General features: G+C 47.9%; 1 protein-coding gene across 5 annotated transcripts in view; it reads right to left on the bottom strand.

The window, feature by feature from the left end:
- Nucleotides 1-1,873: 1,873 nt before the first annotated feature.
- GRIA3 (glutamate ionotropic receptor AMPA type subunit 3) overlaps nucleotides 1,874-20,940 on the bottom strand; it is a 155,551-nt gene continuing 136,484 nt past the window's right edge. For 2 of the 5 annotated variants that reach the window (XM_029996556.2, XM_029996555.2), the window contains 2 exons: nucleotides 5,059-5,306; nucleotides 1,874-4,433 (listed from right to left, as the gene is read on the bottom strand). In XM_029996556.2, the coding sequence (XP_029852416.1) occupies nucleotides 5,061-5,306 (246 nt within the window). In that variant the 3' untranslated portion in view covers nucleotides 1,874-4,433; nucleotides 5,059-5,060. Of the gene's footprint in view, nucleotides 4,434-5,058; nucleotides 5,307-7,609; nucleotides 7,725-20,940 lie in introns of those variants that run through there. The other 3 variants (XM_029996557.2, XM_029996554.2, XR_005931023.1) reach the window with 3 other exon arrangements.

The following is a 20,940-nucleotide window of genomic DNA, read 5'->3' as shown; positions in this document are numbered from 1 at the left end:
GATGGCAGGACCCGCTCCTGCACCTCATCCTCGTGGCCACGGACCCGCGTGGGGCTGTCCTCCACCCTGTCCCCATCCCAGCCGGGGCTCCCCAGCATGCCGCTTCACCCCAGCCCCAATTGCCTCATTCGGCCTGATGCGTATTTATTTGTTAGCAAACCTTAACACCCTTTTTGCTAGGATCCGGTGCTCGGTGTGACCCCGGCAGGGCAGCACTGCACCGGTGGGCTGCTCACGCAGGGCCAGGGCTGGCTCTCGGTCTGCCATTGCCGGTTCGCTCACACCCTCGCAGTTCGGCGCTGGGGCTCAGCAGGCAAATTAAGCTCTGTTTGCAGCAGTGCGTTTTGGCAGGTACGTGGGGCCGGGAGCACCGCTCGCTCACCCCCGGGGCCGGCGCAGGGCTGTGCGTGGCCGTCAGGCGGTGGGCAGCAGGTCAAGGTGGCTCTCTAGAAAAATGCAACCCACCCATGATGAACTGGATGTTGAGCATGAAATGAAGGCTAAAAGACAGGACAATATTTTTTCATGCCTCCCTGCGTTCATTGTGTGGGTGCTTTACATATAAATAGGCTTGTGTCCCTGCTGCCCGTGCTGGACACGCGCGTGGAGCCCAGCATGGTGCTCTTCTCACCCCCAAAACCATCTGAGACCTTCAGCTTTGTAGGATGGTTTAGGGTCAAATAATTGTTGTTTATTGCTCTTTCTTAACCCTTGCTTCTTCCTGAGCTTACTTTGCTGTTGTTGAAGACCTGGGTGAAGACACGCATTTGGGCTCAGCCCCGCGTCCCACCGTGGCGCTCACATACAAGAAGCACCCAGGGCTGGGCTCAGCACCCCCAACGGCCAGGACCCACCGCCAGGCACCAGGTGCTGGCCTGGGAAAGGTACCAAAGTCATTGCCACACACCTTTTTTTGTTTTGTTTTTTTTTTTTTTTTTCCCCACAGCCAGAGGCACCACTGTGGGGTCACTCCGGTCGGGTGCCAGGGTGTGCTTTGGCCAGCAGGTACCAAACCGGTCGCTCAGGCCCCATGCCCCCCTGCTCTGCAGCGTTGCTACCTGCCCGCCTAGGACCTTCGCTGTTGGATTTTTGCATTTTCAGGAGTTGATCTTTACATTCCCAGCCATCGGAGCGAAGCCTTGCGCTGCTCCAGCTCAGTCCCCAGCAGGCGCTGGGTGCTCACAAGGGAGGGTCACCCGCCGTGGCCCCCAGAGGGAGCCCAGTGGGAGCTGGTTTCTGATGGGGACCACCGGGCTGGTTGGGCCAGGGGTACCCCTGGAGGGGCTGCCCCTGCTGGGGTGTGATTTGGGTCCACACCGGCTGTTTAATACCAGGATTACTATGGTTCATAATTTGTGGTGACTTGGAAAAACCAAACTGTGGATGAGATGAACTCAAGACTTGGGATTAGCCGCACTGTTGGGTGAAGTTTGGGTTTGTTTTTTTTTTTTTTTAAAGCATTGCTGAAAATGTGGGAGCTGCAGGAAAATACATCTGTATAGTCAACGTTTGAGGAATTTATTTACCCACAGAGGACATAGCATCTCCTGCCCTGGCCGCAGCCCCGGGGGCTCTCCCCTGCCCCTTCCCCCCCTCCCCGCAGGGTGCCCTTCACACCCGGCCAAAATCAACCAGCTTCACTCATCAAGAAAAAAAAAAATTAGTTTGTTTGCAGGGTGCCAAGACAGAAATACGCATTTCCCAGCAGTGTCCTCGGCTCAGTGTTGTGGGTGAAGCATCGGTGGCACCTCCGCGGCCCGAGGCACCACCCGGCCCCAAAATAAATACCTGTGGGGCATCCCAAATAGAGAGAGACAGGCTTGCCTGGCCAAAGGGACATCATCAGTAGGTAGGGACTCTCTCTCCTCTGGTGAAAAGATCAGTGGGCTTTTTATTTTTTTTTTCTTTACAGTTTTATTTACAAAATGTATTAAAACTCTTTGTACAACACCTCATTAAAATGAGGCTCAGTAATTGATGCCCACACATGCAGTTTATGCTTTTACAGCCATTAGTTTGCTTGGCAATTTTTCTGCTCACTGAAGTGCAGTTTCAACGACCAAAAATAGGAACTTAAATTACAAAAAAAAAAAAAAAAAAAAAAAAAAAAAAAAAAAAAAGGGAAAAAAAAAAAAAAAAAAAAAGGAAAGAACCCCAAAATCCCCCAAAGCAAAACAAATGAAAAACAAATACCGAAACAAATCATCGTGAGACTACTGCCAAACTTCCGATAGCTTGAAGTTGGTAGCCGGAATTGGTAAGCACTCAACACGTTTTGTTTTAGCTTTACATGCAAGTTTAAAAAATATCGAACCATTTACCAAACTCCCTTCACTGGTGTGAAGCCTCCATTCTTAAAAATTGATCTGATAAACATACATCTTTTATACAGCTTTTAAGAAAAAGGTTTGTTTTAAATACAACTCATAACCGCACAGCTTTAGCTCGCCCTTGCTGGGGTCGTGATCGCGTTCAGAAGTTGAAAAAAAAAAATAATCACAGTTTCATGGAAAGAAAATGAAAACAAAACAACAATTTTTTGTCAAGATCTTGTTAAAAACTCGAACAATAAATTATTCTCCTATGAGCTTTTAAAATTATTTTATATTACATTTTGTTGGAAATACTTATTTTTAACAAGACTTTCCCCATATAATCTTTTTCTTTTTTTTAAATCCTATTAAAAGTTCAAATCTATCATCAGCAAACTAAACGCCTAAGGGTCAGACTGGTTTAAATGCGTTTCTTTTTCATTGTATGTTACTGATGAAATAAAACTCTATAGTAAACTACAGAAAATACATATTGTCGATTAGAGGTAATTAGTATGCAGATATTCCATTGAACATTTCCCATGTGATTGACAATATGTTTAAAGGTTGGTTGTTTTTTTTTTTGTCTTTTGCTTTTTTTTTTTTTTTTTTTTTTTTAAAAAGATGAAGTTAAGTAGTTTCCAGGCAGAGGTTCAAGGCTGAAACGCTGCTGCTGTCTAAGACGTTGGCTGTGAGTAATAGTGAGCCCCTACCTGTAGCAGTGTCGGCTGGAGCGCGGTGTCCTCTTTACAGAGAGGGCAAGGACAGGAGCATCCTCTCACCAGTAGCCATGAAACAAGAGTTGGCAGGAGCTGATATAATATAACAGTACTAGCAGGAGTCATGTTAGATCGCTTAATATTACTCTGGAACTGCAGCTCTAATTTGAGTTACTATCCTCTTTCCTTACTTTTGTTTTAAAATGACCATTACCGAGAAGCATTAGCGGAGCACAGTGCTAGTTGTGAGAGAACTGGGGTGAAGTGGAAGCAGGCCTGGGAAAAACTAACCTGCGTTTCTCTTGCTTCATTGCTTGATATTAAACAGTGAATTAAATGCAAATGCACAGCAAGAAAAGAGATATATGGTCTGAACCTAAACAGCAAGTAGCTTTTCTTTTTTTTTTTTTTTAAAAGCCACCCAATGTCATTTTAATAAAGCACCTGTAGGTATGCCTGATGATAGAAAAAAAAAAAAAAAAAGGAATGCAATATTTTCTGCCCACACTTTAGCTACCTTGTCAAGAAATTAATTTACTGATCTGGAAGCAAGACATGCAGTTCCACAAATTACTTTCTTTTGGATTTACAGATTCACAGTCATTGACCTTAACGGGTTTTAATGCACAATTCTTTTCTTTAGATGTTACACCTTTTACTGCTATACAGAATTGCTCAAATTAGCTGGAAAGTTTAAAGTGGCTCGGAAAAAAAAAAAAAAAATCACACCACTGGTAAGTAAATACTGAAACATCTTGACATCAGCTCATACAAGCAGTGACAGGCCAGTCCGTGTTCGCACGCAGCAGATTTCTGAGGCTTTGTGTCAGGAGGAGTTTCATAATTTGATACAATTGGGGTAGCTGATGAAACCAGCTGCGGTTTGCTTTCAGGACACAAGTTCATTTACTGTGCAGTGGTATCAAAGAATGGCTTTTGTTGCACTGATTTTTTTTACAAGAATTTTTTTTCACATACTAATATCTTGTTACCAGTCCTTTCCTTTTCTTTTCCTCTTTTCCTTTCTTTTCTTTCTCTTTTCCTTTCTTTTTTCTTTCTCTTTTTCTTCTCTCTTCTTTCTTTTTCTTTCCTTTCTTTTCTTTTATCTCTTTTCTTTTTCTTTTTTTTTTTCTTTTTTCTTTTTCTTTTACTGTTTCTTCTTCTTCTTTCAAGCAAAGCAAGAATATTTCGGTGATGGTTTGCATTGTTGTGAGTCTCAGAGTCTTCCATAAGGCACTGAAGGAAAAATATCAGTTTTTCCTATTAAAAGTACATTGCACCATCATCAATGCGTGTCATGCCTGACACCTCGGCGAGAGTACGACTGGCTCAGGTGGTCCGAATCCATGAAGTAGCCACATTCTCTGCTGCTTCTCCTCTTGCGTGCTGTCAGGGTGACGATCTATAATAAAACCAGAAAGATTTCATCACTGCCCGGGAGTGCAGGGGAGGGGCAGGGAAGCTTGGCCTGGGGAGAGGCACAGTGTGTGGGCGATGGGCTAACCAGGCTTTTCCAGAGTCGTTTTCATCAATTCAACTCTACTTTTCATGCTTTAGAAATCATGATTTCTAGCGTAGACTTTTTTGTTCTATTGCAGATTTTTCTGAGACTTCCTAAAAGCACTTACCTGACCTTATTATAGCTTAAAAAATAAAGGGGAAGAGGTCGCTAGCAAGAGAGAGAGATGCAAACTCCGATTATAGTCATTTTTAAAGCAATTAATAAAATACTTTTATATGTACTGAACTAGCACAATGCTGGAGAGAGGAGTTACTCACTTCAGCACGAAGCCAGCTACCACTGTTTGCAATATAGGATGGTACCAAGCTTACTTCTGTTCGGGGAAGAAATTTAAATCACTTCTACTCTGAGACTGCCACCAGACGATGCTTCAAAAGCCCTTCTGCAGCAGTCTGCTGATGCACACAACAAAATATCACACACAGCTTAAAAAAAAAAAAAAAAGAAAAAAAAAAGAAAGAGAAAGAAAACCCAGAGGGTTTTAGCTCCCGGCCCATAGCCGTACCCCTAGATTTTCACACTTTCTGTGCCGTACACGTTGTAGCCTTCTCTGTACGTAGCGTAATTCTGGGTGTTGGTGGCGGGAGCAGGTTTGAAGTTCTGCGTGTTCTTGGTGAGTTTCATTCGCTTGGACTCGGCCCGAGACTTGTAGCAGAACTCGATCAGTGCCACCATCATGGCCAGCCCGAGGCCTCCGACAAGGATATAGAAAACCCCGGCAACATTGCTCAGGCTCAGGGCGCTCGTCTTGTCCTAAGAGAAACGAGCCACGCCGTTAGTTTCGCTGCGAGGAGCAGACAGACAGACAGACAACAGGCTACTTTGCACCTCGTCCTAGCTGGAATAACTACACTCGTGGCATTTCGTGTCCCACTCATGGATCCGTGCCGTCCCCCCCCGTCCCCGGCAGCCGTCACCGCTCTGTCTCCCACCCTTTGGTGGGCGAAACCCTGGCTGACTCCGAGGCGATGAGGGTTTTTTTTTTGGCCACTGACTTCCCCAGGCCTTTGGCGTCCCAGAGCAAACCTGTCTACGGCCGAGCATCTCTGGGGGCAAAGGCACCTTGGGAAAGCTCTGATGGGGAAAGCAGCGGCTGCGTAAAACAGCAGGTTTTACAGAAGGCCCTTATAAAACTAGAAAAAGAAAAACCCCAAACTCTACACACTTGGTTTTGGTGAATGCAGATAAAATTACTGAGATGCTGCTAAACTTATCTACCTTTTTTTTTTCAACAGTTAGTTAGGAAAAAAAAAAAACACCCTAGGAAGATGGTCAGTTACTTTAAGGTCAAGCAGCAGAGCCCTAAGCTAAACTAGCACCTTCGGTGACCGAGGGAGAGCGACTTGCGGAATAAAACCAGTCATTGTAACAGAAAAAATGCTGGCCAGGGTTTACCTTCCTTCAATACATGTCAGATGGGGGGGAGAAGGCTTGCATTTTTAAAACCAGCATTCTCTAATCAGATCAAATAGACCTGCAACCCTTTTGCTGCTGTGCGGGCCGGCTGGCTGTGTGCAGGAATCGCTGCTGGCAGGCAGGGCGCCGGGCTGGGCTGCCACGCCACGCCACGCCATGCCACGTCACGCCACGCCATGCCGTGTCACGCCACGTCATGCCACGTCACGCCACGTCACGCCAGCCCAGCTGGACGGGCAGATGCCAGAGCAACCTGCAGCAAGGGGCTGAGCCCAGGGAGGATGCTTGCTGACAGAGCTCGGTTTACGAGCGTCTCCAGGGACAGCAAAACTTGCATATAGTCAGAATAAAATACGATGTCCCTTGTAAGTGTCTGTGCGTTTCACAGGCAGTTTGGATAGATGCAGTTGTAGCAAGCAGCCTGCCATTTAAACTAAAGATATTACTCATTTACACCTCTTTGCAATTACAGTTTCCTTCTGCAGCTGCTGTGCATTCAGATGTCCCATGATCCCAAATTTAGCTCATGCAACAGCTGCAGGGTTGTGCTCTAAGGAACTTCCAGTCCAGCTAAAATCAATGATTTTTATTATTGGCTTTGATGGAACTCGAAATTGTCCTCTGACACCGAGAGGGTGCTTCCAAATTATAGCTTTCTGTTTGAATTATTATAGAGAGCACTTCCAAAGGCACCAGGGGAGTCAGACACTCGACTGCGACTGATTTCAGCTGGAGCTGGATTTCTCCTCCTCTTGGTGCCTTTGAAAATGTCCTTGTCTCCAACAAGCCCAGCACTTCTACAGCGTTTTTCTCTTGAATAGCTTTACAAGCATTAAAAAAAAAAAAATCCTGTGTGTTTTCTTTTAACTGAATGGTGTAAATAAATATTTCCTGCAATTTAAGTGTGCGGCTACCGGGTTGATCCACCTGCCACCCCAGGGGTGGGATCTCCACTGGGGTCCACAGCGGTCCTGCACGAGGAGCTGCTGGAGGCTGGCTGGCCCTGCAGCATGGCTGGTGTGGGACAGGGCAGTACAGCAGCAAAATGGTTCAAAGCAGAATAAAAAAAGAATATATAATATTCATGTAATGAGTTATCAACAGTATTCCTAGATTGTTTTTTTTTTTAAATCAAACCAATTTCAAACTGAATGGGAAAATAGGGCAGGAATGGTGGTTTTTTTTAACTTATCGCGGGTCTGTCCTGAAATTGGTCACCCTTAGCAAGCATGTGACTGCTTCCCAAACTGACATGTAGAGAATCTAAGTAAGTCACAATTTTGAGACAAAAAAAGGTGTTTTTTCAATGAAACTAAAAATAAGAAAAGACGCTGGCCTGAATAATACACATTGACTGTGCTGAAAGGTGCACATTTAAATGAAGATACCAGCTTGGGGGGCTTTGGGGGGCTTCTCTTTCCATGTTTTTCTAGCAAAATACTCAAATAGTAAAACATACTTACAACTACAGTCTGCTACTGCACAAAAGAAAAATGCTGTCACGTTCAATTATTTTTTCTATTCTTTTCTTTCAACCTTCAAAATGTAAATATCAACTTTTGAAAGCCATTCTTTGTATAAACAAACAGTGGGTCAAAATGTGATTGCTAATCAGTACAAAAAGACCTTCAGCGACTGACCTTACTTCCGGAGTCCTTGGCTCCACATTCACCCTTATCGTACCACCATTTGTTTTTCAGCTTGTCTAAGATGCCTTGTTCACTGAGTTTCAATACTGCAAGGTTTACAGGAGTTCTTCACGTGGGAAATAACATAAATAACATTATATTATGTTATTTTATGTTATTCAATCTTTAAACTACTTTAAAACTATACAAAGCGATAAAGCAGGGTTCCTGGCCACAAAGTATTTACACTGCAGGCAACTGGATCATCCCCTTAAGTTAACGCTAGAGCAACGCTATATTACCAGGTCCTGCCCATATCGCTTTGAGTAATCGGCACTCACTGTTAAATGAAGGTAGTAGAAACAAAGCAAGGCCAATTTCCCACTTTGGTACAATCACAGGCATTCACAGTAGCTTCATGGATTATGGTGGGTTTGATCCAGCAGGACCCCTCGTATTGCACTAACAGACAGCAAGCCCCACCAACGAGCAACTGGGGCTTCTTACGGTAAAACAGAGTTTGCGGGCAGCCCCCTGCACCTGGGGCTCTCTGCGTGTGTGTGTGTGTGCGCGCATATCTGCGAAGCAAATAAAACCCCAGGGTGGATGTCCCGGAGGGAGATTTTGCCAGCCGTCGGGGCTGTTTCCCCGCTGGCGGTGGTTTCTCCAGCTCCTGCGGTTGCCGCCGTGCTGGGAGGCACCGCGCGGGCGGCTGCTCTCCCCTGGAGCTGCTGCATCCCCAGCTCCGCCGGTCCAGGGAACTGCAGCAGAAAATAAGCAAATGCAGACCTTTATGAAACAAACTAGCGACCGCGGAAACGCCGGCTGAAAGTGCCGAGGGTGGGAAATGTTGGCGGGATGAAGGCAGCTGCTGACTGTGGCGCTGCTAAGAGCCTGCAAGCCCGGGGGGACCTGAGCTCGCCCGTCCTTTCCCTGTGGGAAAGCAGCGCCTGAGGAGCCCTCGGTTGGGTTTTGTCATTTCCATTTCTTCCTTGCGTGATGTCTTGGCGTTTTTTTTTTTTTTTCTGCCTGCTTCCTTGAGACAGGCTCCCTGCATTAGGGACATCTTCCGTTCCTGCTCTTGCTTGAACAGCTTTGATCCCCGCTCCGTGGCCGTGCGGGGCAGCCGGTGGGCAGGGAAGGGCTGGGTCCTTATCCCCAGCGCCGCTGTGCCGCTGTGCATGGGATAACAGCAGGCAGACGCGCGCGTGGCTGCCCTGCGACGTGCCCCGCTGCGGGTCCGTCCGCGCCTGCCGCCAGTGGAGGGGATGCAGGAGCTCAGCCCACGTCCGCGCCGGTGCCAGCCTCGCTTCTCGCTCTCGCTGCTCCCTGCTTTTCTCCCACCCCAAAGCGCGTGACTCTCTGCAGAGCAGAAGAGATTGAGGAGAAAGAGCAGCGCAACCTATACAAAAACAACTTAATTGCAAGCTTAATTACACGGCGGCATTTAGGGAAATGTCCACGGGCTGGGAGGGCTCACAGCCCTCGAGCAGCAGGAGCGGCTGAGCCCCGCCGTGCCCGGGGCAGGTAGATGCTGGAAGAAGCAGCTAGTGAAGAAAAGCCCCGTTCCCTCCTCCGAGAAGGCCCTGAGACCTCTCGGCAGCTGACGTTGAAAAGCGCTGCCCTCGGAGATGCTACGTGCCCTTCGGGAGGAGAGCGGGAGCGAGGTGCCAACCGGAGAGCGGCAGCCCACGGAGCAGGTCGTGGGGTCCCATGAGAAAAACGAGCATTTTCAAGAGCTCCTGAGCTGAACGCTCCTTGGGCTGCACCAACGTGACCCAGTGCGGCATTACCCAGGTCAGCAGGGAGGGCAAAAGCAGGAAAAAACCCCATCGAGGTGGGGAGAACCGCTGGTCCCCGGTCCCAGCGGCAGCGACGCCGGCACTGCCTGCGCTGGCAGAGCTTCCCGGCTGGCCGGGCAGAGGCAGCACCACTTCTCCCGGTCTGCACAGGGCTTGGTTTAACACCAGCCAAGATTTTATCTTTGTAAAAATGGCTATTTTTAAGCAGCAGCTGTAATCTAATTAAGTATCAGTCAGGGAAGGCTTCACGCCCTCAGCTGGACACGGCCGACGGGCAGCGGGGACAAACCACACGAGACGGCCGCGTTTGCTGGCTCGGCTCTGGCAGCAGGCACGCAGCCCCTCCACCAGGAGCCGGTGGCATCGTAAAAAGCCAGCTGTGCCGCAGCTATGTTTGCATCCACCTATAGGCAGGGCTCTAAAATATCAACGCACCCTCCACAGGCACCGCGAACGCTCCGGGTGCCGCGGGTAATGCACCCGCCCCATTGGTTTACGCCAACGGGGACCGGCCGGGTCCTGGCCAAGCCACCCCCGTGGACCCTCCTGGGCAGCTGTGCTGTGACGAGTTCCGCGGTGACGCCCCGGCAAATACACTACAAGAAGCCGTGCATGATTGCGATGCAGGTCAGTGAAAGCGGAGTGTCTTTACCCACCCGTTACAAGCCCCAGCAGAAAGAGTGGTGTGGATTATTGCTTAGAGAACAGTGCTCTCATTTTAAATTTCATTTAAAAACTATTCAATTCGGAGAGATTTTATGCAATACATCTCTCTGCTTTGAAAAGCATTGTGCAGCTGAGAATACATGAACAATAGGGAGAAGGTTATAACACCTTTTCTCCTATCTGCATATTTTGTTGTGCAAATTTTCCCCTCCCCCCAGTCCTATTCCAAACACTATTTTTAATTTGCATGCCTTTATAAAACCCATATGGAGTACAGAGAATTTGCATAACATCCAATACATTATAGATTAGCTTTCACAACATTATACAGTATTGGGAAATGAGGAGGCTTAATATGCTAATTAGGGTGCTTTATTTTTTTTTTTAAAGCCAAGATTGGAGTTAATTGTGCACACGCAACTGCCAAAAAAAAAAAAAAAAAGTAGTAAACTAAAATTATCTTAACTAAACAGATGGGAATTTGCCTAAACTGGGGTTTTCACTATAGTTTGTCATGGCCCTATTTGTCAGGTGAGGTACTGCAATACCTCAGCCCGGGTAGGAAAGAGGCGATTTCCTCCGTCCGTCTGTCCCGGCACAAGGAGCAGAGCGGGACAGGCAGACAAGTGCCGAGGAGCCGCTGCATGCTTCAGGCCCGCCAACCTCTGCCGCAGAGCCGTCACCGTGCCGGGGTGCTCCTGTGCTGGGGGGCTGCCAGCCGTCCTGCCCGGCACGGGGACTGACCGCGGGCAGCTGGGACGAGATGGGCACGTCGCGTAAGGAGGGACTGGGGGAGGAAAGTCCGACGGGAAGCAGTAGCTGGCACTTGTCCTCCCCTGCCTTAGCCCGTCCCGTCCCCCCCGGCACGCAGACGACCTGGAGGTTTGCCCGAGCGAGCTCCCCGGCTTCCCTCGGCTCCACTATTTTGCTGGCCGGGGCACTGGGATGAACGGTGCGTACCTGAGCGAAGAAGCCCTCTCAAGGCGCTAGAAAAAGCACCGATTTGTGGCATGTGAAATGCAGCTTGTTTGATCAAAGTCCTAAGGAACGATTTTGTCTGCTTCCAGGAAATTAATCCCGAGACCTCCTAATGCGTGAGCTGCTCCCCTGTGCAGCAGGATTTGAGCGACCTGGTGATGGGAGAAGGCGTGACACCTCTGCAGCCCCCGGTCCAGCGCTTCACCCGCGGGGATGCAAGGCGAGCTACTGCGGGGTGGACTCCTCAGCTCCCAAATTCCCCAGATAAGCAAATATATTGAAAAGTGAGCCTGGCTGCTGGTACCTTTTCCGATTGCTCATCTCTGAGTAGCTGTCTAGCCTTGTTCAATTTAATAGTCAGAGTCAGGCATGGCTTTGGCTGAAATCCTGATGGAGGTGCAGAAGGGCACGTCTGGGCCGTGGTGTTTTTCTCGCCGAGCGCTCAGCAGCGCACGTTGAATGCGAATCCTCTGTACTGTGCCTCGGCTTGCAACTCAGCCGGTCCCAAAAAAAGCCCTCGGGCAGCGCCAGCACCCTGCCCACACCGGCAGGTCGAAGCTGCAAAGTGTTTTGTTTGCTATTACAGAGGGAAGCGTAGGGCTCTTCTGGGAGCGAGGGCTGTTAGCTGGAGGAAAAGGATTTTTTCATAGCTTGCCCTGGCACTGTTTGTTTGAGGAGGGATTTTTTTAATTGCCTTAGAGGCAGAGGAATGGAGAGACTAAATGACTTGCCCGGGTCCCACGGGAAGGCTGTGTCCCAGCCACCCACCTGCCTCCCCGGCTAGCTGTGCCACTCCAAAAACGGCTGAGAGGATCATCTGCTCAGTTTCTGGGTCTCTCTCTCAAAAGACTTTCATCTCCTCATCTTTTTCCTGGGATAACTTTGTGCTTTCCAGCTGCTTTTTTTAATTAGGTTGCTGTTGTTGGGCTGTACAGGGTATCCTATGAGGTCCTCGGCCCCTTCCCCAGGGGCTTCAGCTGTTTTTCCTCTGCCTTTAATTTATGACGGGGTTCTTTTTCATCTTCCCCCGTGTGGTTTTCAGCCCAGCTCTCTAGTAGTTTGGTTGCTTTTATCCCAGTAAAATGTTCAGAGGTTTGAGAGCTTGTGCTCTCTTGTTGCGCTCTGTATGCCCAAGAAAATGAGCTGAGGCAATTAGGATCATTTCAGATGTCATAAGATGGTATTCTTGCAGTGGTTTTCTTCCTCACCATCACAGAAGGATTTTTTTGTTTTTACTTGCTTGTGCTTTTCATCCAGATGTAGGAGGGTTGGCTGCTGCAGGCTTAACCACGTGAGGCTGGATCTGTTGGGCTGCTTTACCAACCCTGCTAAGATTTTTTTTTGCCGACATCTACAAATGACAGGAAGACTTGAGTCTAGAGAAACGGTCCCGGCTGCCTCATACTGAATAGTATTGCCCCCAGTGGCAAATTAAACCATTTGCTATGGTTGATTTATTTAAGAGAGGCACGACGTTAAGAAGATCGGTGCCCATCTATTCTCACAGGCTTCACTTTATCCGAGTCTGCTGCAAACACGATTTTACACCTGGGACAGAGGTGGGCTTTATCGGTGTTTCAGCAGTTTGGTTCCTCTGCTCCCGTTAGAAGACCCCGCTCGGGTGCTGGCAGCTACTGGCAGAAAACGAGTGGTGCCAGTCTTTTTCAAATGCAGCGTGGCACCATCTCAAAGGCAAGGACCTCTTCCCTTCCCCTTGTGGCCCTGGGACCTCCTCCCTGCTGCATCTCAGCCCCTCTTGGCTCAGGACACCAGCCCCAAAAGTCCTGCTGCACCCCTTGCTGCTGGTGGCCCCAGGCGACAGGACGATGCTGACGGAGTGAACCCATTTTTGAAAAACGATGTACGTTCACTCATTAAAATCCCATCCCTGAACTAGGTCCCCAAAGCTTTGGGTTCAGTTTAAAAATCCTGGCCACCTCTCCCTCCAAATTCAGGAATCGCTACAGCACTTCTTTGTCGTGAAGGTTGATCTTGCATAAAATACAGCATCGCTTCCAGGCTGAGTAGGTTCATCGCGCTGACGTGTGAGATCACCCCTCAGAAGAAAGAGCTGCTATATGCTCTTTGCAGAGCATCTATTATGTTTCTATTTCATTATTACCTATTTTCCATCCACACCCTTAATATGGAAAAGAGGGAAGACGATGGTGCAGAAGCCATCTGCGCTCTCTTCTTACTTCTCTTTGAGACACCCTCACCCTGTCTGAGGGATTTCTTGCCCTGCCTCCTCTCGCCACAGCACCAGTTTCAGGTTAGCGGCAGTAGTTTTTAACTCCATTGAGAAAACTGGTGGCATTAAAATATTTCTTTCTGGCCAGAACAAGTTTGAAGTAGAAAAAAAGTAAATTAATCATCAAAGAAATAGTTCTTTATCAGTCCCAAATGCGAGAAGATATAATTTCTGCCCCTCTCAAATTATCAATCATGACAGGCTTTTAGGTTGATTAATGACCTTTTAGGTTCACGATTTCACCTGCACCTATATAAAGTAGATAATCCCTAAACAGATATTTTACCTAGTGCCATCACTCTAGCTTCTACCAGCTTAAGAAAGAGACCCAGCAGGCTGAAGTCCCACATACAACTGGAAAAGCTGGCCAGGTTGCTCTTTTGGCGATCTGATTCCAGTTACTGGCCATCGTGTTTGCGTGCTGGTGCTGCGAACAGGACCCTTCCCTGAATGAACTCGGACTGCAGAGAAGAGTCTGAGCAACTTCTTGGAAAAGTGCTGTTAATTTTTGAAAAGAACATCCCGATCTTGCCAGGAAAGAGCGATTTTCCAGGAACAAGCAATGGGATGTACTGATGCTCATGGCTTTGTAGCCAGTGTTTTGGTCCTCACAAGTCGCAGCAGGTGATCCAGAGAAGAGCCGGTGACCACTACAGGCGAGATTTAGGAGCAAAAGTCACTTGGGGACTCGAAAATCTCACCCAATAATCTGTAGACTTTCGTCGGCTGCTTGTAACCGGTGTTTGAGTGGCATAAAGTCTCGGCAACACCGTAGTTATGTTTATGACTTGCAATCAATAAAGATGTAAGTGGTGATTGGAACAGCTTTGGATAATTCACATCCCATTCTATGCTCTAATGGATGTAATATAAATGTTATACCCAAAAATGATCATTGCCAAGGAGAGCAAATGAACACAGCAGACAGCACACTGTTCCCTCCAACCAGATGAACCATTGCTCAGAATTAATTTCGGATTTTTAGACGCAATCCTTCAGAAAAGGGAGCTGCAAAGAAAAGGTGCAACAAGCAAAGGCTCTTCAACGCGCTAATTAAAGGGCTTCCTCAGAGTTGCGCAGGACGGGGTGGGCAGTGCATGGCTTGCACTGAATCTCCCAGGCAGTGGGGCTGCCCGAGGGCTGACCTGGCACCTTTTGCCACCTGGGTTTTACAAACTGCAGGTGTTCTTCAGCTGATTTCTGACGTTCCGTAAAATATTTGGTGTACAGGGTACAGTGCGGCATTTTTCTCAGCACTGTTGCTTGCAGCATCTTGAGAGTCCGAATGTAGCTTTTTGGGGGGTAGAGGGTGAAGAAATCACGCATGAGCTTGAAGGAAGACCAGAATAACATCAGCAGTGAGAACTCTTCTCTGGTCTTGAAAATGGCTTTTCTCCACTCATGCCCAGGGCAGAGGCTCAGGACAGCAGCGAACAAGCTGCAGAAGAGCCGATCAGTGTCCCAGCCCGGAGAGGGACGCCCGGCTGCCCAGCCGGCTCGGGAGGATGCCAACCGCCGGGCAAGAGCTCCAACCACCGCGGCTCCACCGCTCTTCTGCGCCGTCCCTGCGCAGGAGGGCTCGGTGGCTTCCACAGTGCCACGTAGGCAGGACGTCTGCGTCCCCAGCGGCACCAGGGAGGGATGTGTGCCATCTTACCCGGGGACAGAGGGTTCAATCAGTGATGAAGCTAAGAAATTGAAGACCGGTGGCCACGGGGATCCTTCTCACAAGGCAGATGGATGCTGGCTCCAGACGTATGGCACGCACGGCTAACAGAAGCCTCGTCCATTGCTAAGAGGTCTGGCTAGAAGGCCAGGGACATCACTTCCCCGGGTAATTAATACAGCATCTGCCACAATGCAAAATCCTGCGTGGTCACTAACATGCCCTTTCTCATTTTTTTCCCAGCGGTACAACATCAGATGCCAAATAACTCTGGTTGGAGAAGCGCTGTGGAAATGCAGGCACACATCACTAGGGATGCGGTATTTACAGCAAAGCTGTTTGTGTTTTAATGTACCCTGGCGCTGGCCGTTTGGGTACATCAGGGGAGGCAGAATCACCGCGCCAAAGGCACCCCTGGGCTCCAGCTGTGTCATACCGCATGGGGGCAGAACAGCTGTAAATCTGGTCTAATATCTGGTTCGGCCAGGTTTATTGCTGATTTGTGGGATCGGAGCAACAAAAAGCCACAGGAGGTTTCTGGCAAATCTGGCCTTCCGAAGATTGCAAGATTAATGATGCGTGACGTCCTCCCTCCGAGTCGGCGTGTGGCCCTTGCCGAGGCGAGCAGTCAGACCAAGAGCTGCATCCCCTGCAAAGGGCTCTTCACCTTCCCGTCCAAATCCCAGTGACGTGAAGGAGGCGAAAGTCCATGGTGGTACCAGGTCTTGGTTAGTACGTTATCAAGTGTTTTTTGACTTGTTGTATTTTTAATCCCTGTTATTTTTGCCTAATCCCTTTAATTTAGGAATCTGACATATTTAGAGCACTCTCACTTCTGCAGCACGAATTGTTTTTCTCTTGTTTCTAATGACCAAAGCTGTCCTTGCTGGCTGGACCACCCCTGGGACTGCTGACATCAGCACAACCCAACCAACGTTGTAACATCCAAGAGTTTAGACGTTAAATGCTCGGGTTTCCAAAATCCACCTCATAGTGTCAGAGGAAAGGCAAGTGGACTAAGGCGCGAACAAGCAAGGATTTTCTTAATTCAAAATGCCTCCTAACATCCTTTGGGGTAAGACTCCTGAAAACACTGAATTAGTTGTTCCTGTTGGTATCACTGGCAAATCTCCACTGACTTCAGGGGAGGCAGGGTGGGAAGCTTGTTGCGGACATGTGGGAATTGTCACCTTCACCGTGCTCGGAGAGGGAAATATCTGAAGGGGACGGGGAGAACGACCCCAACGACTGCACCGTTGCCTTGCACCGAGATTTCAGCCCCACGCATCCAGCACCGCAGAGAAACGCCTCAAAGCCACGCATCACGCCAAATGGCCAGCCCCCCGCGCTCAGCGCTGACGGGGGGAAGGGGAGATGATGCCAACGGGGTCTGCGGTCCTGCTCGCTGGAGCTGAGCGCGCCAGAAGGCAAGCGGCCCACCGCCGTGTCCCCGGGCCGGCCCGCGCGGGCGCACGGCAGCGCAGGGCACTGAGAAATGCAGAAATCAAGCCTGGGCACTCCGCTTAATTTGACAGGATACCACAAAAATCTCACTAACAACCACCTTGGTATTGTTAAAATATAAAGATAGAAACAATCCAGGGAGAGATACCAAATGCAGCATTATTCTCTAGAGGGCATTGCTTGAGGTTAAAGACCCATCTAAATCAAATAAGGCATTTTATTCCCCCAAGCTCTATAAATCCCAGCCTGATCTGTAACTATTGAACGGACTTTTTGTCAGATCTTGTTACTGAAATAACTTCTGACTAGATACAAAACCTGCGGGTGAATGCATTGTCCAAGTGCTCTCCTCTTTCCAAGATACGATCTATCTGCCTGTCATAATTTACCGATTTAGCAATGTCTCTGTGCCACAACTTCATGTTTTGCTACGCACCCACGCGTGAGGGATGGGGAAGATTTCAGATGGAAATGGGCTCATTATTAAAACCCACTACGTTTGTTTAAAGACTACAGTTACCTGGTACTTCAAGCAGGAGTGAACAGAGCCCTGAAAGTGTGGGCATAAAAACATATGGTCATTCACTATTCCTATTGGTTACCTTCTGTCTCAAAAAGTGACCTTCTGTATTTCACACCGAACATTTAATATTCGTGGAGAAAGCACCAGGCATTTCTTCTTTAAGGAATGAACCTGGTTGCTCTTTGCTACCATTTCAGATCTGCACCATTTTTTCCCTGCCCTGCGTTACCAGCAGTTGCACATCTATAAGATTTAACGTTTGAGGGATTGAAATGCTTTACGGGTGGGCAGAGGAAGGGATAAAAGTGAAAGCCATCTAGCTTGAAAAGACAAAGAGCTTTCAAAATTAGAAGATTAAAACCCGGTGCCTCAAGCCCCATATATCCCCCGGCCACCTAAGAAATACACTGCATGTTGATGGCTGGAATAACGCTCAGAGGCATCGGGCACAGTGCTAAATCCCCTGGCAGAAGGACATTGTTTTTCCTCAAGAGCAGAGCCAGAAGCGGCTCCCTTTGCTCAAGGGGGGGCCGGGGATCAGCGCCCCGGGACTGCGGCTCCCCGGCTGCCAGCGCTGGCCGTGGGCTCATCCGCGGCCATCACCCGCAGCCGGGCTGGGACCCTCCTTCAGGTCACTGCACGGTTTGCCTCTTTTGTGCCTTTCGGGACTGAACGGCGTCACGGGACGATAAAAATCTGATCTGTGAAATAGCGCAGAAAGCCGTTTTTAAAATTTGCTTGTGATATTGCCAGCAACGGAGCCAGCAACTGCGGGAGATGGAGACAGGCGGCGGTTCCTCCCGCCGAACTGCCGTGGGGTGTCAGCAATCCTGCCGGGATTGCTTCTGTTCAAAGGGCATTCGTGACCTCCGCACGCTTTCAGTTCTGCTCTGGTGGCAAACGCCTGCAAACGAGAGGCTTTGCGAAGGGTGCTGGACACCGGTTTTGCAACGGACGTTTGAACGCTCTGCAAATGATCTATCGGGGATGGGATTTTTAGTTACTGCTGAGTATACAGTAGCTGCAATAGTTCTCCGTAACAGAACTTTGTTCTAGTCTTCATTACTGTGTTTTTCCATAAATAGCGTTCTTTTGGTCAGTTCAAGGTTTCTCGCGTTTTTCTTTTAGAGGCAGGTTGGAGCAACCACTGCAACCTTGTGGAATCTGTGGGGTTTTTCCTTGCAGTAACTAGGTATGCATTTTAAATTCAGGTGTGTTAACTGATGCTGTATTTGCTGCAACGTGGAAGACATACAGAGATGTCCGATGCCATTGTAACACCTACACACGCTCTGAATACACCTGCACGGAGCCAGATGTGTTACCAGCTGAGACTGCAAGTTCCTCCACTCTTTGCAGAGACTTTGCAGCCCGTGTTTGGCAGCAGGTGCTGTCTCTAGGAAAGTATATTTATACGTTTCATAAATGTAGCTCAAACAAATTAAACTCTGTACTAACAGGATCATAATTTAATAGAAGTGCCAAGAGCTAATGCAATAATACGTGCCTATTGGATTAGGAAATGCAAGCCATAACAAGTCACTGTAGTTCATTTACAGCAGCGCCTGAGACTGGAGGTACAGATGTGGCGAGGGGGTGGGAGGAAGAGCTACCCGAACAGGGACGCAGAATAAGGGAGAGCAGATGCTTAACGTCACGCTCAAACCTACAACATCTGAAACAGCAACGTGGATCTTTCCTGTCGTTGCCTGGATCCTTTCTAACCTGGACGGATATGAGCAAGAGACTCAACTTACCTTGCGTGCAGGCTATCCCCTCACCTTCTCTTTCTCTTGCCTCTAGACACATCCATTTTTCCCCCCGTCTTCTACGATTTATTTTCCTCTTGGGACGGCTTCTTCTGTGACTCCTGCTCTCGGGCTCCTCAGTAGGCTGCGGGTAGGTGCTGCTTAGTCCAAAGGCTACACAAGACATTCAAAGAACAGCTACATCGCTCGTACAAAGCTAGAGGCGTCCGACCCATGATTACCGTGCCAGCCAGCACAGAGAAATCCACCAGAGCAACGCAAAGTGCCTGCGTCCACCCGAGCTCAACGCTGAAACATTAGAATTACTTTGAAGAAGAAAGGCATTTACTTCTCCCTTTGTATGTTAGGTGCCAGCAGTTACCATTAAAGAGGAAACAGGCAAGCCCAGACCCCCAGGGAGATGTTCAAAGGAAGGGCCCTGCTCCTGCTGCTGGGAGCCCCACTTTGAGCTGCTGGTTTTCCTTTTTCCTTTTCCAGTCCCAAGGAGCTCTGCCTCGGCTTTTCCCATACTGATGCTTACAATGCAGGATGAATGACTCATGCAAGCAATTTATGGAAATTAACTGTTAAGCACCACAGGTATTATCAAAATGAGCGCATGAGTCACAAGTCTTTCTCTAAGATTTCTGGGGGCCATAAAGGCAGGACGCAGTGCCACTGCACGAGGCCCGGCTCTGCCCCCGTTGACGCTGCACAAGCACGTGTCCTTGCACACTCAGGTCCAGCTTCGTCGAGGCAGCAAAGCTCGTCCCCACGATGCTAAAGCTTATACAGGCAAAACAAAACAGCTCCCAGTTCTTAGATGCCAGCCCTGACTCCGCCAGCATCTTCCCAGCCTGGGCAACCTGCTCATCCCAAATTCTCATTCTCCTAGTTACATTCCCAGGAAAATACCCTCAAACAATCTGCGCAACAGCCCAGACATTTCTGCAAACCAGAGCACGCTCTCTGCCCTTCTTGGCAATGCTTTAAGCGAGATGCTCCAATGAACTCCTAGAGCATTAAGACTTCATTATTGGCACAAACCATACATGGTATTATTTCCTAATATGCTATAAAGTAATAGCTGTCAATTAAACAAATATTCTGATGTCTTCCTTTCAAAGTATTATTTTGCTTTGTCACTGATTTGCACAATACAATAATTTCATATTACTCTCCTAGCTCTGAGCATGAATTACTCTCCTAGCTCCGACCAGACATTTTATCTTTTTCCAGCTCATAACCCAGGCCTATAGAATGGGTGGCAAGTAAATTCGTGCTGATGAACATAATTTCAAACAAATTGCTCAAATAAATTGTGCTGCATCTTTTTAAGATAGCCATTTCCCCAAATGTTCTCTTTAAAGCACACCACTTTTGGCAATGGTGCTCTTTAGATGTCAGGTATCATCTAAAATAATGCGTAACAGATTCCTTCTAAAAATAAGCCACTTAAAAAAATTATGCCGCAAATGCTAATGGCTGTGCTGAAAATGTATCAAAGCAAAATAGCACAGAGAAATGGGGGAACAAATCCCATCTGCTTGTGGCCACACTCACAGCTCGGAAGGGCTTGGGAATGTGATGCTTTATGGAGCATGGCTCCGAGGGCAGAACTCAACTAGCACGCCGGAAAAGTAATCCTACGATTAAAAAGAAACAACTGAAAAACAAAGTAGTATCACATCGCACGTCATTTCACAGATGTACTCCAAAAGAGATATCAGCCTAAAAAAGAATATATTAAAGAAATTAAGTCAAATAATTAGCAAATAATCTGGGCATGTGAAGTTGGCGAGATGCTGCATTCAAACATTCTCCTTCTGTGTTGGTTGTCATTAAATGTTACCGTGAAGGCATAAGAATACAAGAAATATATCAACAGCAGAACTACAGAAATTTATCTTAGCAGAAAATTGTTCCTATGCAACTGAATAATTAGTTTCACTTAAGTCACTCAGCCTGCTACCGCCGTCTGCATCCCCTTTTGTCTATTTCTTGTTAAATTCCTATTCAGCCATCACTCAGCTCTGAGATGATAGGATTGTATAATAAACAAAATAATTAGTTTCCAAACTCATAATACACTGTAACATATTTCCTGGAATATGGTTTTTTTATAACTGCTATTTTGCATTCTCTCACGATTGAGAACTCAGCTCACACGTATGAGAGAATTTGAAGACGGTATAATTTTGCCATGAATCCAATGGATGAAAGTAAATTCACGCTCATTTAGGAG

The sequence above is a fragment of the Aquila chrysaetos genome, chromosome 21, assembly GCF_900496995.4.
Source record: "Aquila chrysaetos chrysaetos chromosome 21, bAquChr1.4, whole genome shotgun sequence".
NCBI classification, from domain to species: Eukaryota; Metazoa; Chordata; class Aves; order Accipitriformes; family Accipitridae; genus Aquila; species Aquila chrysaetos.
Note: the sequence above shows the minus strand (reverse complement) of the source record. Positions and strands in the feature narration are given on the sequence as shown.